The sequence below is a fragment of the Halictus rubicundus genome, chromosome 7 (genome assembly GCF_050948215.1).
Source record: "Halictus rubicundus isolate RS-2024b chromosome 7, iyHalRubi1_principal, whole genome shotgun sequence".
NCBI classification, from domain to species: domain Eukaryota; kingdom Metazoa; phylum Arthropoda; class Insecta; order Hymenoptera; family Halictidae; genus Halictus; species Halictus rubicundus.
Genome location: NC_135155.1, coordinates 4,069,707 through 4,085,211, shown reverse-complemented (window position 1 = coordinate 4,085,211; position 15,505 = coordinate 4,069,707). Strand labels below are relative to the sequence as shown.

The window sequence follows — 15,505 nt, the reverse complement described above, 5'->3', positions numbered from 1 at the left end:
TCGTAACGCTATACCTATGAAAAGTTTACTAAATTACGTTCAATATCATTGTAAAATTAATGTTTTGTACTTCAATCTTTGACCATTAAAATTTCTTCTTTTCTATCATAAACACACTATCCAATAGCTAATAAATTTTCAAAAAGCGTTGTAACTTGTGTATTTATAATAATTTCTTTTTGTTTTATTTGATTGCGATGATTATTTGATGGTTTTATTAAATTTTGCAATGAAGGATAAGGTTTGGTATAAAAATATACATGACGTAATGCCTGAAGCAAAAATGATTTAATTAGAGCTATTTCCAATCATTAGATATGTTTCTTACATTAGCTGCGTTACTTACCTCGCTAGCTTTCAAACGGTTTGATGAATTATAAATAAGTATTTTACTGAGAAGGTCAATAGCTTCAGGTTGAGCATCTTCAATGATATCTTCCCATGATAATCCTACATGATATGGAAATGTAATTTTATTATAATCAGGCAGTGTACTCAATTCAGGCCAAGTTTCTGTTGTAGGTGATCCCAAATATTTCAACACTATTGCCAATTGCTCGATATCTGTTTCTCCCTACGAGTACAATATATGTTTAGAGTTTCCATAAGATTCGATCTAACAACAAGACAGTAAGTTTCTGGAAATTGCTTTTTGAACGAGACCATATAGACTTTGTAGTATATACCCATTACTGAAAAATCCTGCTTGTTTTTTGCTTAGTGGGCTTTCGATTTTGAAAAAAGCGAGATTAGAGTTTGCTCTGTGGCAATAAAACAAAAGTTGGTTAGCATTAAAAGTATATATTTAAAAAAGAAAAACATAAAACACTATGCATAGATTCGAACTCGAGACGTCTAGCGTAATAGCCAGGGGTCTTACCAGCACCACCACGACATCTTGTAATATGTTTCTCCTTCATACTTCTTAACGTAGGGCAAAGTTTAAACTCGCTTTTCTCAAAATCGAAAGCCCGTCAATCTTAAATAAGCAATTTCTGGAACTATGCAATCCCCTTGAAAATTCTAAATGCATTGAATCTTACTGGAAATAAAGGTGATTTATTTAGTAGTTCACCAAAAATGCAACCAATAGACCACATATCAATAGCAGCGGTGTAATATTTAGCTCCGTATAATAATTCAGGTGCTCTGTACCATCTAGTAGCAATTTGATGAGAATATGGTCTACACATATCTGTCCACATTAATCTTCCCAAACCGAAGTCAGCTATCTTTAGAATACCTTTTTCATTTATTAATAAATTTGCAGGTTTTAAATCCTAAGGAACATCGTTTTATGATTGAGAAATTTAATAAGAATACTTCCAGAAATTATACTAAACTAACAATAAGATGAAATAATGACAATTACTAATGATTTTAATAGAAAGATAATCAGGATTTCATACCCTATGTATTATATTTTTATCGTGTACATAAGCAATACCCTCTAAGATCATATTTATGTACATTTTTACTTGAACTGTTGTTAATACTATTTCATTATCCTTTATTATTTCCCATAAACTTATTGGCATGTACTCGAAAACCATTATAAAATCTAGTCCAACAGGAAAAGCATCTAGCAGTTTTATAATCTGTATTAAATTAATTTTTCTATATGTAATTGAAATTTTTAAAGAGTAGTAAAGACATATTAGTACAAAGTTAATGAATTAAAAATTTAAAGAATCATCATACATTACGATGTTTTAATTGTTGTAAAATTTTCATCTCACGCATAATAGATGTTGATATACTATTTTCAATATTTTTTAAAAGCAATTTCTTTAATGCTACATTTTTATCTGCTACTGGATCATATGCTTTTAAAACTATTCCCTGTGCACCCTCACCAATTTTTTCAATGATCACATATCTGTCCATGTTTAGAATTAAAATATTCTGTCACTAATATTATGTATGTATATTTCTCTTTTTAACTTTTTACCTTATAAGAGATTACATTTAAAAATTTTGTCAATTACAAAATCGTACAGAAAATCGAATCAAATTCCTCAAAAGATATTAAATATTATTTATATTTATAGCATATAGCTAAATAAAGCGTGATTAAAAGAAAATGCAATAGTAATGAATATAATTGCTTAATTATACATATTTCTTTTGAAATTAATTATTGAAACGATGACAATATTTATAGTACATACACAGAATATACACAGTATTCTGTGATGTAAACCGTTGCTTGGTTACGACGATACCTGTCGGTATACTGTATAACCTGTTTTCACGATAAAGAAATGTAGTTACTGTGATATTAATTATTATACAGATTATTTACTTTTTAAGATATTTATGAAGAAATATAAGTTTCGACAAAAATTGATACTTATAATTTTGTACGAAAAATATATATACATATATATGTGACATAATAAATATTTAGAATTATGAGTGATAAAAATTTGAAGGACTATTATAAAAGTAAATGGTATTTAAATAAAAAGAAATCAGCAAAATCTAATAGTAAGAAGGTTATTTCGTTCTTCTTTATTTTTCAAGTTTTTATCTTGTTATGCAAAAATTATAAAAACATTTCTAAAGTAAATTTTGAATGACAAAGTAATTTTTAGTGTTGTATATTTCTTATGTAGAGAATGTATATTTTGCAGAAGATGGCAGCAAAAACAATCAAAATAAGGAAAAAATATGCAAATCTTTAGATCCAATTCAGACTAGTGATACATTATATAAATATGACACTTTTGTAAATTTTAATATACCTTACTATGGATGGAAATTTTTTTTCGATGATGAAGGTAGAAATATTTTTAACTGACCTTGAAAAGTTTATTATGTTTTCTTGATTTAATTGATCAATACCTGTTTAACAGAAAGTGTCAATAACAATTAGAAATAAAAATAAATATTATAATATAGAAAAACTCGTTTTATACTACAGAGTACAAAGATGGTTCAGAAACTGTTAAAAAAATTCAGATTTTGGAGAACTTCTTAAACAGGCAGCAACGCTTACTATCGTTACTTACTTTGGAAAATTTAGAAGTTGGGACAGTGTTTGCTATTGACATATGTGAAGTATACAACGATAAGATTTTTATGAATAAATGGCCAGATTTTAAGAAAAGTATTTATGAAAACCCTCTACACACATTAAATTGTATTAAGCTTGCTATTCATCAGGTATTTCTTAAATGGTTTTACATATATGTAATATACTTATTTATTTAACACATAAACATTTTAATTCCTTTAGAAAATATTAAATACAATACCAAAAGAAAATTTAAAATGTTGTATGAATATTATAAGTACACTTTCGACTGTTAGATTAAAAATATTAAATTACCAACCCATTATATGCTTGCAAGACTTGAAAGCAAATTCTTATGGTAGGTATCTAACATTATCAGTGTTAGGAACTCTTGGATTAACATATATAAATTTTCTTAATAGGGAGATTGGTATCTGTTAAAGGCTGTGTAATAAGAGTAGGTCGTGTAAAGCATCTTGCAGAATGGATAATATTTGTCTGTCGCAAATGTAATTTGCAAAAAATAGTAAAACAACCACAAGGAATATATACAGTACCAAAAAAATGTAATATATGTGGTATATCTAAATTTCGTCCACTATTAGATTCTCCACAAGTGAAAAGTATTTCTTTCCAAATGATTAAGATACAAGAACTTTTGAATGATGAACAGGTGTTTAATTTTATTATAGAAAATATTTACACGTAATGTATTTTTTAAGCGTTCTTGAAATTACCTCAGGATTAAAAATATTTATTTGTCATGCTGCAGAATAATAAAGGTAGCATGCCTAGAGTACTTGATGTTGAATTGATGGATGATTTAGTCAGTACTTGTATGCCTGGAGATGATATTACGTTAACAGGAATTATAAAGGTATATATAATACAATTAATATGATATAAAAGTGTACGAGAATCTAAATTCAAGATTTTAAAGTTTTATTTAATTTCTCATTTGTATATTTATACCTTCCAATTATAGTCACTATACTTAAAATCATGTAAACTATGTAAGAAACATCTAACTTACAATTTTATCTAAGTCTGCAATTACAATTTTTTACTTTTAAATATTTTTATGTAAATATATGTCTCCACTCATACAAATGTATAGAATACCTATTAACTTTTAATGATTGTTAACATTTATTTCATAGGGTATTAATAATATTAAAGCACGAAATAAAATATCATTTGCATTGTATATGGAAGCAATCACAATAAGTAATAATAAACAGAGATTTCAAACTAAAAATATTATGGACAATGAAATGTCAATAAAGGATTATTTAGCAATAAAGGTACGAACAATATTAATACTTTGCTTATTACAATTAGAAAACTGATCTGTTGTCATTGTTAAATATTTATGTTTCTTATAAAGGAAGTATATAATACACCAAATATTTTTCCATTGCTGGTTCATTCTCTTTGTCCAAGCATATATGGTCATGAAATGATAAAAGCTGGGTTGATACTAAGTTTATTTGGTGGCAATACGGAGCATTCAGAAATACGAGATAATATACATATTTTAGTAGTCGGGGATCCTGGTCTTGGGAAATCGCAAATGTTGCAAGCATGTTCACGAATTGCTACTAAAGGTATAATTTAAAAACAGTTCGTTTTTCTTTTTTGGTTTTTACATATTTTCAAACATTATCGAATAATCGTGTTAAAAGGAGTATATGTATGCGGAAATTCGAGCACATCATCTGGATTGACAATAACACTTACAAGGGAAAATAAAAGTAACAACTTTGCTTTAGAACCAGGTGCATTAGTTTTAGCAGATAGAGGCTGCTGTTGTATTGATGAATTTGATAAAATGTCTAAGCAACATTCGGTAATTTTTTGTAATTTCAATGTTTTCAAAATTAAATTATTTATTAGTTTTGCAGATTATTGCAATAACAAAAATACTTTTTCCTGAATTGTAGGCTTTATTAGAATCCATGGAACAGCAAAGTGTAAGTGTTGCTAAATCAGGAATAATTTGTTCCCTTCCCACAAGAACTTCAATTCTTGCAGCTGCTAATCCAATTGGTGGTCGATTTAATAGAAGTAAAACAGTAATACAAAATTTGAAGATGAGTCCACCTCTTTTATCGCGTTTTGATTTAATTTTTTTATTGTTAGATGAACCAAATAAGGTACATATATTTATAACTACATCACTTAAGAATTACTTGCAAAAAATAGTATTGCTAGAATAATATATATATATTGTATTTGTAAAAGCATATAGATGATTTACTATGCAAACATGTTATGTCAATTCATACCGGATCCAATGTAAGAAAAAGAAAAGTAAATGCTTCTCAACACGTAGATACAATGGATGAAAATAGATTCACATTAAGGTATTAGGAATCATGATAATTGAAATAATGATTGGTAAAGAGTTTATTTATTTAAAGCATAATTCAATTTTCAGGGAGAAACTTGTATCTTCTGTAACTGAAAATGTTTGCCCTATTCCACAATCAATTCTCAGGAAGTATATTTCATACGCACGACAATACGTTAAACCAACGCTTACTACAGAAGCAGCTACAATATTACAAAACTATTATTTACAACTTCGGAAAAGAAATAATAAATGCAGTGGTATATCTGTGTATAATAGACAATTAGAAGCTATGATAAGATTAACTGAGGTGTAGTTTTCTCAAATGTTCATGAAAATTTCATATTTTTAATTTATGATCTAAGTAGTTAAAGTTAGTATTACTATGCAGGCTAGAGCAAAATTGGAATTACGTACTGAAGCAACTGAAACAGATGCTTTGGAAGTGATAGAAATTCTACGATATGCAACTGATAATAGTGCTGTTAGCTGGTCATCATTAAATAATAAAAAAGGAATAGATAGAAAAGTAAGTCAATTAGACTATTTACATTATTGGAAGTAATATATGAACAATAATAATGAACATTTTTTTTAAAGCTCAGAGAATTTATACAATTATTAAAGAAGGAAACATTTTCTTCTAACAATCAAACATTTTCTACAAAACAGCTACGTGAAATCGCATTAAGCGGAAAAATTTCAGTGGATGATTTTTCTCGATTGATATCAAAATTAAATGAAAGTGGAGTTTTATTAAAAACTGGAAGTAACACTTTCAAATTTATACCAGACTAACATTATTTTGAAGTCTATAAGTAAATAAGCATGAAAATTGAAGTTGAAGTTTATGTTTACTGTAACGTTGTATGCCAAAATTAAGTATTAATTAGTGTTTATGTTTGCAGCTGCTTGGACTTTCCTACATTTCTTACAAATCAGTGAAAATATTTAAAAGAGAATACGCATGAATATTTCAGTTCATTATACACAAGACAACATTTGTTGTAAAAATTATTTAAGGTATTATACACATTAAAAGATAAGCATATTCTCCTAATCATGTTGACATTGTATGTTTGATATTAAAAATATATTTTTGAATTGCTACAATAAAATCATTTTGTAGTTACAATAAAATATTACATCAGAATAAATGATTGTTAGTATCGTTATATGTTTGCTTTTACACTTCAAAACAATCTGCTTTGCATGGTAGACGCCAATACATATAAAGACAACATTTTGGGCTTGGAACATGAAAACAACAAGGTCTGCAGCATGGTCCATTAGGCATATATATTTTTGGTTGTGGGATGGGTGGAGGAGGTATTGTAACTTTGCATCTGTTTAATAGAATTGTAATACATTATATGTTAATTTATCATAATATTATATACATTTCTAATTTAATTACTAATATCGTTTATTCTAATTGAAAAAATAAACACTACTGTAATAAGTAACTCGTGCCGAGCGGACAAAATTGATAAAATGTTATTTATATGTCTATATTGTACCATAATGTACCATAATGAGGAACTGTCCTAGAAAAATGTAGTCCATTTAATAGGACGCGTTGTAACTCTGCCTAGGCATCTTGCTGTACATGCAGGCGGGCAATATGGAACACATTTCGGCGGACAAGGTCCGCACGGCACTGGTGGTGTGCAAATTGTGATTTTACAGGGTGGTGGGCAAGCCAAGCAAGGGGATGGGCAACATGAGTATGGTACACACGATGGTGGAATTGGTGGGCAGCATCCTGTTGGAGGTGTCACGCAACAAGGCATTGGAGGACAGCATGGTGAACATCCTCCGCAAGACATTTTAATAATTTAACTCTTTCTTCGTAGAGTTTTGCTTCTTTTTTTTATGGTTTACCTATTATCTTATTACAGATTCCATACACTTCGAATTTTGACAACTGCTCACGAAATAATGACAAACATTTGAAATTTCGATACCTACATCTTTCATTTATTTATCGCGCATTCATTGCAAACATACATTCAGATCGTATTATGGTTTCTTGAAATTAATCGTCTCAGTTTCGCCAGAATATAAAAATTAATTAGTGAGAAATGCATGTAAAAACCATAACAAATGTGTAAAAAAATGCAAAATCTTTAGATAACATAAAAATTGTAATGAAATCAAAATTTTTGTGCGCAACCATTGAAATTTGATTACCTGCAAAAATGCCGTGCGATGGAAAAAATCCGAATTGCGAGAAAAGACGGGAATTGTTAGCTCAACTGAAATGCTTGATCAGTTCTATGGACAGAAAGTAAGATGAAAGTTGTGTTAATTTCAGTATAAGAGAATTTAATGTATTTGTCCCTGTAGAAAACCATGCGAATGGGATGAACCATTCTGTCCACCTCCTGTAGTCTGTCCTGCTTCACCTTGTAATGAGTTACCCTGTTGCGTGAGTATAAATCGAATTTCTATGACATTATGCAATTAAATTTGTAGTATTAATATTTGCTTCTGTTTAATATTATTGAAATATTAATTGAAATCATAATTAATTGTTATCATGTTCTATCTATTTACATACTTATTTATTCAAGTATACAACAAAATTTTGTATTTCATTGTTCAATCGACAATTTTGTACATAAAAATGTAATACTTTGAATAGAATGATGAATTTCATCGAATGATTAATATATAGAAACTGAAATAAAATTTGAACTAAACAAGAACTAAACAATAAAGTTTGAAAAAGATTTAGAATTCCTTGAGAAGGCAATGTTCTAAACATTCAATAACAACAGTGCATTGAATTAAAACACTTCATTTTAGAAGCCAATATTTCTTATATTCTATTATGTCCATTGAATTTCTTAAGTTCTAATTAAACGCGTTTTATTCGATATTAAATTGTGCGGAAAACATGACGTTGTCGTTAACTAAAGTAATAATTACATTCCCGATTTAAAATTCCAGAGTCCTGTCAAACGCTGTAAGAGCTTCGAGTTCCGTGCAAGTATTTTATATAGATGCGAGTGTATTAAAAGGAACGGCTTACAAGATAGGTGTATGATATGGGATTGCATGGGGAGACCAGAGTGTATGACAAAGTTGTATCCCGTTTGTAGTCCAGGCCAATACGCGCTATTGAAATTAACGGATCTAGGAGATGTTGAAGTTGCTCTAAGGAAATACTATTGCGCCGATAAAGCCCGAGAATCTGCTTTAGCGGCTTATTGTAGATTAGTTTGTAGCAACGGTACAGATCCCTGCTGCGACCCATGTTCGCCGTGCCCACCACCTGCGTGTTGCCCACCACTTGCGTGTTGCCCACCACCTGCGTGTTGCCCACCACCTGCGTGTTGCCCACCACCTGCGTGTTGCCCACCACCACTGTGTTGCCCACCACCAGCGTGTTGTCCACCATCTGTATGTTGTCCACCATCTGCATGTTGTCCACCCTGCATTTCTTGTTGTATACCAACGTCATCGGTACCGCCGTGTGTATCCTACAAAATTGCCGTACCATGCCCTCCGCCGTGTCCTCCACTATGTCCTCCATCGTGTCCTCCACTGTGTCCTCCACCATGTCCTCCACTATGCTGCCCACCATGTCCTCCACCATGCTGCCCACCATGTCCTCCACCTTGCTGCCCACCATGTCCTCCACCCTGCTGCCCACCATGTCCTCCACCGTGCTGCCCACCATGTCCTCCACTGTGCTGCCCACCATGTCCTCCACTGTGCTGCCCTCCACCATGTCCTCCGCCATGTCCACCGCCATGCCCTCCGCCATGTCCTCCGCGATGTCCTCCACCATGCCCTCCATGCTGTTTTGTATCATGCCCTTCACCGTGTCCTCCACCATGTCCTCCACCGTGTCCTCCTTGCTGTCCAGCGCAATGTCCACCTCCATGTTTACCATGTATACCCTACTGTTCGCCGTGTCCCCCACCGTATGTTTTTTGTGACCCTCCTTGTGTTTCCTGTTGATTTTATGAACTCCGAGATCGAAATTTTATCCATCAAATATTGTAATTATTTTGTAAACAAACGAAATGAAACTGCTACTTTCTCCATTAAATAAAAGTAACTGTTCACAATCTCGCATGCATTATAACATATTATACATATCGCAGCAGTATATCTATGTTACGCGTTTGTGAACACCTGGGACGGAATATCTATACTTTGTCTTCCAGGAAATGGCTACAGTATTCCTTTGAACTTGAAATTCCGCGAAATGATAGTTGCTAAAGTGAGGAAAGTAATTCGTTTATAACAGTCTCCTAAAAACTTTTCGCAAAATGTTTTTGCGAGTTCGAGAATTGAAGTAAAAATTAATCAATTAATTGAATACATGCAACAACAACAAACGTATTGAAAATTAAACATTATCTTATATTATATTGTTCACAATTTATGCAAGAGTTTTTAGAGAGACACATATACATACCCGTAAATCACTATGCAGTCCAAAGTAGCATATTTACCAGTACACCACTACTAAACAAGCATACCGTTCACGAAGAATATAAACCCATACGTTTAAGTTAAGAAAAGATATACACATATTTTGGTAAAGTCATTTATTACCATATATTCGATTTTTTTGTGTTTTTATGTCACTGCACTTTAAAGCTTTCCTCTGTACAAGTAATTGCAGTCTTACATTATGTAAAATGTATCGTTTTGTGCATATTTGTACCGAACTCGGTGAATTATAGATATTTAATTATTATTTTTTGTTGGGAACTGTTGTGGGTACCGACAGCGAAGAAATTTCGCTGGTGGACATGTGGGCCATGGCTTTTCGCCACAATTGGGATGCTCTTGACAGGAGGACAATGGACAAGAATTTTGAAGACCATCTCTGTGTACGCAGTAGCATCTTGTGAATAAAATTCCGCCCCTCATTTCAGGAAGTTTCGAATCAATTGCCTGAAAGGATAATGTGTATTTGACACCTGTATAAGAACAAATTATTTCTTTGTATAAGGACAAATTGTTTCTTTGTGTTTGATTAGTACAGAAAACATAGTGGGTGTTGCCGGACGGGTGAGAATACCGGGCAGGGGATAATTCTACGTATAAAAATAAGTAAAAAAAGGAATAACATTTTTTCGTTTGAAAATGCAGTGAATACGCGTGCTATTATGTAGATAGGATTCGTATGGCGCGCCTGATCATGGCCAACCAATTCTACTTCTTGCATATATTAAAGCATGCGAACCCAACGGATCTTTAAATTAAACTCAATTTTCTTGAAAATGAGGCGTCAAATGAAAAAATGTTATTACTTTTTTTCAACGTATTTTGACATGTAAAATCTTCCCTCGCTCGGTTGTACCACCCGTCTGTCCACGCCCTTATGGAATGATTGAATAGTACTGTGAAATATATATTATCTTTTCATTAATAATAAGCTTAGAAAAATATAATATTTTAAGTTTGATTAGTGCATAAAACTACTAATATTATTTTTTCGTGAACATTATGTTTTTTAGGATACATCCGCTTCCACATTAACTTATTCTAATGACATTTTAAATATCCGCTTGTATTCTTTTTGTTTTTAAATTTCTAAAATATTACCAATTGACTACAGTCATCCTTTGGTTTGAGATTTGTATGGGAATTGTCTTTCTTTACAGCGTGAACATCTTTTATTGATTTAGTGTGTTTATGCTTAGTATGTGATCTTTTGTTTTCATCATTTTTTTCTTCGATTGGAATCATCATGAACATAGGTGGGGGTTTTGGTTTTTGCCGTTTCATTTCTTGCGCTTGTCTCAGCATTTCCATGTTGTGGTAGCTATTGTATATACAATATTAAGCAGAAATATGAATAAAACTAATCGTAATACTGGAAACATCAATATGGTTTTTATAGAAGTAATGAAAAACGGTAGTTATGTCAATGTTACGTTCAGTTTTAATCATAAGCAATAAGTTTTTACAGACATGGTAAAAAATAAATAATTATAACAAAATAACGAACAAGGGGCGACCGAGGCCTCTCGAGCCTCGCTGTCCTTTTCTCCATTCGGCAGTGGATCAAAAAATAGTATCTTCTAGCCGATAATTGTCCCTGGCCAGACTCGTGTTTTTGACAATTATCGAGTAGACACTGTATGAAAATTCTCAACACCAGATATGAATTAACAGAAATGACGAGCAAACATACATTTATTTCTACAGTTTGCTATAGCATAATCATAATAAAAAATTATATTCTATTCATTGAATATTATATTTAAATCGTAAAACTAACCACTCTAAGGCAGTCACCGCGGCTTTTAGACCACATATTATATCTGCTGCGTTGGTTATTTGGTTTGTAGACATTTTGATTTATCAATATTTTTATTTTGGATAATATACTTGTTAATTTATACAGATGTTTTACACTTTTATAAATTTTGCGTTACGGGAAAATTTGGTAAAAATTTAACGAAACATGACGAATTTTAGAATTTTTTGTTTCATATTGTCTGTTCTGTTTCTACTTTTTGATTAATGCTGACAACTTTAGAGTGTATATAATTTCACTGTGTACACTCACTTACTAACACATTTATAAATAAAAACGGAAAATTGTAATTAACTTTCAAATTAATTAATTAACATTATAATATTTGAAATAATTATTTCAAAAATTAAAGACCTTTAAAAATAAGAGATTAAAACTACAATTTACATGAGAATATAGTACATTTATTTATATTTTATTAATAATGATAAAGTACAATTTTTTATTTGACAATCTAAAAGGCGGAGTTTATTTTAAAATACGGAGTTACATCGTCACTAACAATACAGTTTCGAATAGTTTGGCGTCGAACAGATCGGTTGTGGACAGCAAATTGGTTTTCCTCGGTACCACTTATCCGTCTGTAAAAATCAAAATAAGTGGAAAAACTAGAAGGTCTAATCGAAAATCTTAAGAAATCCAATCGCGTAGAACTAGCATGTATACATACTGTTCATCGTATTGCTGAATGTTTAAAGTACCTATATCTTCAGAAATAATTAATAACGAAGCCGAATAAATAAAACTATACAAAAGTGAAGATTAATATTTGGAAACATGGAAACATAATAATACAAAATGAATTTTACGTATAACCAAATATAAAAAATACTTTTACATACACCCTGTAGTACATAACTTCGGCCTGGTATAACATATAATAAATCTGTTCCAATGCTATTTAAATTCGAAGTTAAAAGTATTTCCGCGGTAGAACTATAGGTAATCAGTGGTCTCTTCATAGGAACCGACCAAGCTGGTTTACACTCTTCAGGACTAGGTTTTACTGACCAAGCTTCTGGATCATATCTGCAGTCGTATTTTACACACATCATCGGTTTCGTCTTTTTTCTAGAAAGACATATAATTATAAATTCATTCCAAAACTATTACAATAATTAAATTCCATGAAAAAGCGGCAGGCATCATTTTGAAATAAAATGGCAGAATTAATCTTACAAACAAGCCATTTTCTCCGAAAGATATCTTAAACACTGAAGTTCTTGGCCAGAACTTGATATTCCATTAGAAAATCCCCAATTTCCAATTGCTTCTGCTACGCCCGTACCGCCACCCCTTGAAAATTCAAAGTTGCACCCCATCTTTCTGTATTATAGTGGATACGATCACAAATAATTTAATTAACGAGAATTTTATAATATATGGTTCCCAAAGTTTTTAATAAAAAAATGTATATCGTTTTTGATGATTGAAAATAAAAGATGTATGGACTGAAGTACATCATTATGAATGTTGTTATACAATCGGAGTAAAAAATAGGTTTGCTGCCAAACTTCATGTAAATAAATCATTTTTTTTTTTTTTATATAAAACGCATAATACAAAATTGATATAAGATATATTGTACAATACTTATTAGAATAGTTTGTTCTATTTCATTTAGAGATTTTGTTTTCTTTGTGCATATATAACCCAGTTAGCCAAATGCCTACTCGACCAAATCCTGCTCGAAGCAAAAGAGTTATGTATTTCGTACCAAACCCTGCTCGAAGCAGAATTTGGAACTCCTGTGCTTTGATTGTGACACCAAAGTGTGTCGTGAAATTCCTAAGGAAATGCGGCGGCAGATGTTTGTCACATCCATGCGAAGCCTACAGGTAAAATTCCATGCGGCATCATGCGGCATGGGAGCCAAACTTTGGCTTCGTTATAGAGGGCAGGTCCGTCGCACTAAGAACGGACGTAACCTTGTTCTAACAGTAAATATCGGTAAAAATTGAAGTAAATCTTCCTGTGTAGGGTGGGAAAAGGTATTTTATTTAAGTTTCAATGCGTAATAAAGATAAAGTGATGCGTAAACACCACAATGTGTCGTGAAAGACAAAGCGCCGTGTTGTATAATTCGAAGAGCGTACGTGCGAGAAAGAGAGAACGAGCGCGAAGAGTGTGCGTGCGAGAGAGAAAGAAAAGAGCGCGAAGAGTATGCGTGCGAGACAGAGAGAGAAAAGAGCGCGAAGAGTGTGCGTGCGAGAGGAAGTGAATTCGAAGAAGATTGAAAGAAGAATATGGAAAGGGATGACGGAATATTTTTAATGTGTATTAATTTTTTATTTCAATTGAATTTATTTTCAAATTGTTACAATTAGTATAATTGTAATATAATTTAAAATATATAATATAATTTAAAATATATAATTTAATTTAAAAAGTCAATTTAAAAAGCCAATTTAATTTAAAATATGATTTAATATAATTTAAAATTAGCACTAAAAAGTGCTGTTTGGAGCACTGAAAAGTGCTGTTTGGTGTTTTTTTTTATTTTTTATTTTTCTTATTTTCAGTGGAGGGAGGTTAAATGCGTTACGCACAACTTCTCGGGGCCATTCCAACCCCGAGAAAGTGTGGGACTCCCCAAGCGATCGCCCCCCGTTTCAGAGGGGCGATGTGACAGCGAGGGTTTACCCACTAAAACTCCTCCCTCCACTTGCGCCCCCGGTTACTCTGCCTGCTCCCAGGGGTTAACATACCTCGCCGCACTGCCCGACGGCTTCTTGTGCCGGACCCTTTTCTTGCGAGCTTTCAGGACCACTCGCATCGAATCTTGAAATTCGAGGCGAGTGGGCCTTGAGAAAGATCTGCTTTCGCAAACTGCATCTGCAACATTATTTAAGAAAGATTATTTACACGGTCATATTAAGCTTATTAAGTTAATGTATTAAGCAATAAATAATTCTTACCGAAAAGGGCCCGCACAATTTTCGTGGGACACAATGGTTGGCAACTGTTCCTGCCAAACCACGTGTATGAGGGTAGGAGGCTGTCTGCGACAGCCTCTCTAAAAGAGGCACTCAGTGCCTCTTTTAGATTGTACCCTCCTACATGGGCAAAGAAGTCAACCTAAAAAATAATAAGTTATATCATTAATATATATACTCACACGTGTGTGCGCATATAGCAATGGAATAAATGCATACACTTACCACATTATTGTACTCCTGTTCGGAGCAGTTTTCGAAGTTGTCTACCTCTTCCCTCGTTTGAAGAGGTAGACATTCCGGCTTTCTCCCATAACTATGAGGTTGCTCCCTTTTTTTTAATATTCTAGAAAGAAGAAGTAAATTTTGTTAAATATTGCCATCATACTGTAATTTCAATTTCTTAAATTACATACTGATCCATTTTCTTTTCCAGGAGGTCCAGCTTTCTTGCGAGGTGTTCGTTCTGCGACATCAGTTTCTCGTTTTGCGACATCAGTTGCTCAAATTGGGATCTTGTGATGGTTGCGGGGGTCTGTGGTGTTATAGGACGTGGTGTTATAGGACGTGGTGGTAAATAGGACGTGGAGGAAGCGGACAAATCTATTGGTGAGGAGGTTGGTGGTGGTATGGGAGGAGGATTGAGCAACGATGTCGACTTTGCTCCATGACTCTCCGGCGAATCGGCCTCCAGAAGTCGCCGGAGCTCCTCATCAGAGTCAAGAGCACTTGTTGATTGAAAGGGGCGTTTCCGTCGCCGAGGCTCCCCATCCGACGAGGTGGTCTTATACCTCGCCGGCTTCTGAATTGTCCTCTCTGGACGACGGTTTGGAATCTGAAAAACATATGAAAAATAATATAATGATATACCGGTAATATATACAATATTTTAGATTAATTATATG

The 15,505-nt window shown here is 32.6% G+C and overlaps 4 protein-coding genes across 5 annotated transcripts; 1 reads left to right on the top strand and 3 right to left on the bottom strand.

Annotated features, from left to right (window-relative positions):
• Positions 1-116: 116 nt before the first annotated feature.
• Positions 117-1,931, bottom strand: LOC143355854 (cyclin-dependent kinase 20). The gene is made up of 5 exons (XM_076791019.1): positions 1,702-1,931; positions 1,410-1,598; positions 1,044-1,280; positions 347-574; positions 117-272 (listed from the first exon to the last, which is right to left on the bottom strand). Exons 1-5 carry the CDS (start codon positions 1,885-1,887, stop codon positions 117-119), a joined length of 996 nt encoding a protein of 331 aa, XP_076647134.1. The 5' UTR covers positions 1,888-1,931.
• Positions 1,932-2,209: 278 nt separating this feature from the next.
• Positions 2,210-6,512, top strand: LOC143355472 (DNA helicase MCM8). Of its 2 annotated transcripts, XM_076790281.1 has the most exons (16): positions 2,210-2,333; positions 2,411-2,490; positions 2,637-2,783; positions 2,927-3,168; positions 3,242-3,377; positions 3,442-3,692; positions 3,792-3,896; positions 4,180-4,323; positions 4,407-4,626; positions 4,705-4,868; positions 4,963-5,175; positions 5,264-5,385; positions 5,460-5,682; positions 5,764-5,901; positions 5,973-6,190; positions 6,281-6,512. In XM_076790281.1, the coding sequence occupies exons 1-15, from the start codon at positions 2,320-2,322 to the stop codon at positions 6,168-6,170; spliced, it is 2,397 nt and encodes a 798-aa protein (XP_076646396.1). In that variant the 5' UTR covers positions 2,210-2,319; the 3' UTR covers positions 6,171-6,190; positions 6,281-6,512. The 2 variants fall into 2 exon arrangements, with proteins under 2 accessions (XP_076646396.1, XP_076646397.1); XM_076790282.1 differs by lacking the exon at positions 2,210-2,333 and having other exon boundaries at positions 2,341-2,490.
• A 3,241-nt stretch (positions 6,513-9,753) lies between these two features.
• On the bottom strand, positions 9,754-11,205 carry LOC143355473 (uncharacterized). Its single transcript, XM_076790283.1, has 2 exons — positions 11,004-11,205; positions 9,754-10,292 (listed from the first exon to the last, which is right to left on the bottom strand). Exons 1-2 carry the CDS (start codon positions 11,154-11,156, stop codon positions 10,083-10,085), a joined length of 363 nt encoding a protein of 120 aa, XP_076646398.1. The 5' UTR covers positions 11,157-11,205; the 3' UTR covers positions 9,754-10,082.
• Positions 11,206-12,123: 918 nt separating this feature from the next.
• Positions 12,124-13,263, bottom strand: LOC143355505 (uncharacterized). Its single transcript, XM_076790343.1, has 3 exons — positions 12,844-13,263; positions 12,507-12,735; positions 12,124-12,245 (listed from the first exon to the last, which is right to left on the bottom strand). Exons 1-3 carry the CDS (start codon positions 12,984-12,986, stop codon positions 12,162-12,164), a joined length of 456 nt encoding a protein of 151 aa, XP_076646458.1. The 5' UTR covers positions 12,987-13,263; the 3' UTR covers positions 12,124-12,161.
• Positions 13,264-15,505: the final 2,242 nt, after the last annotated feature.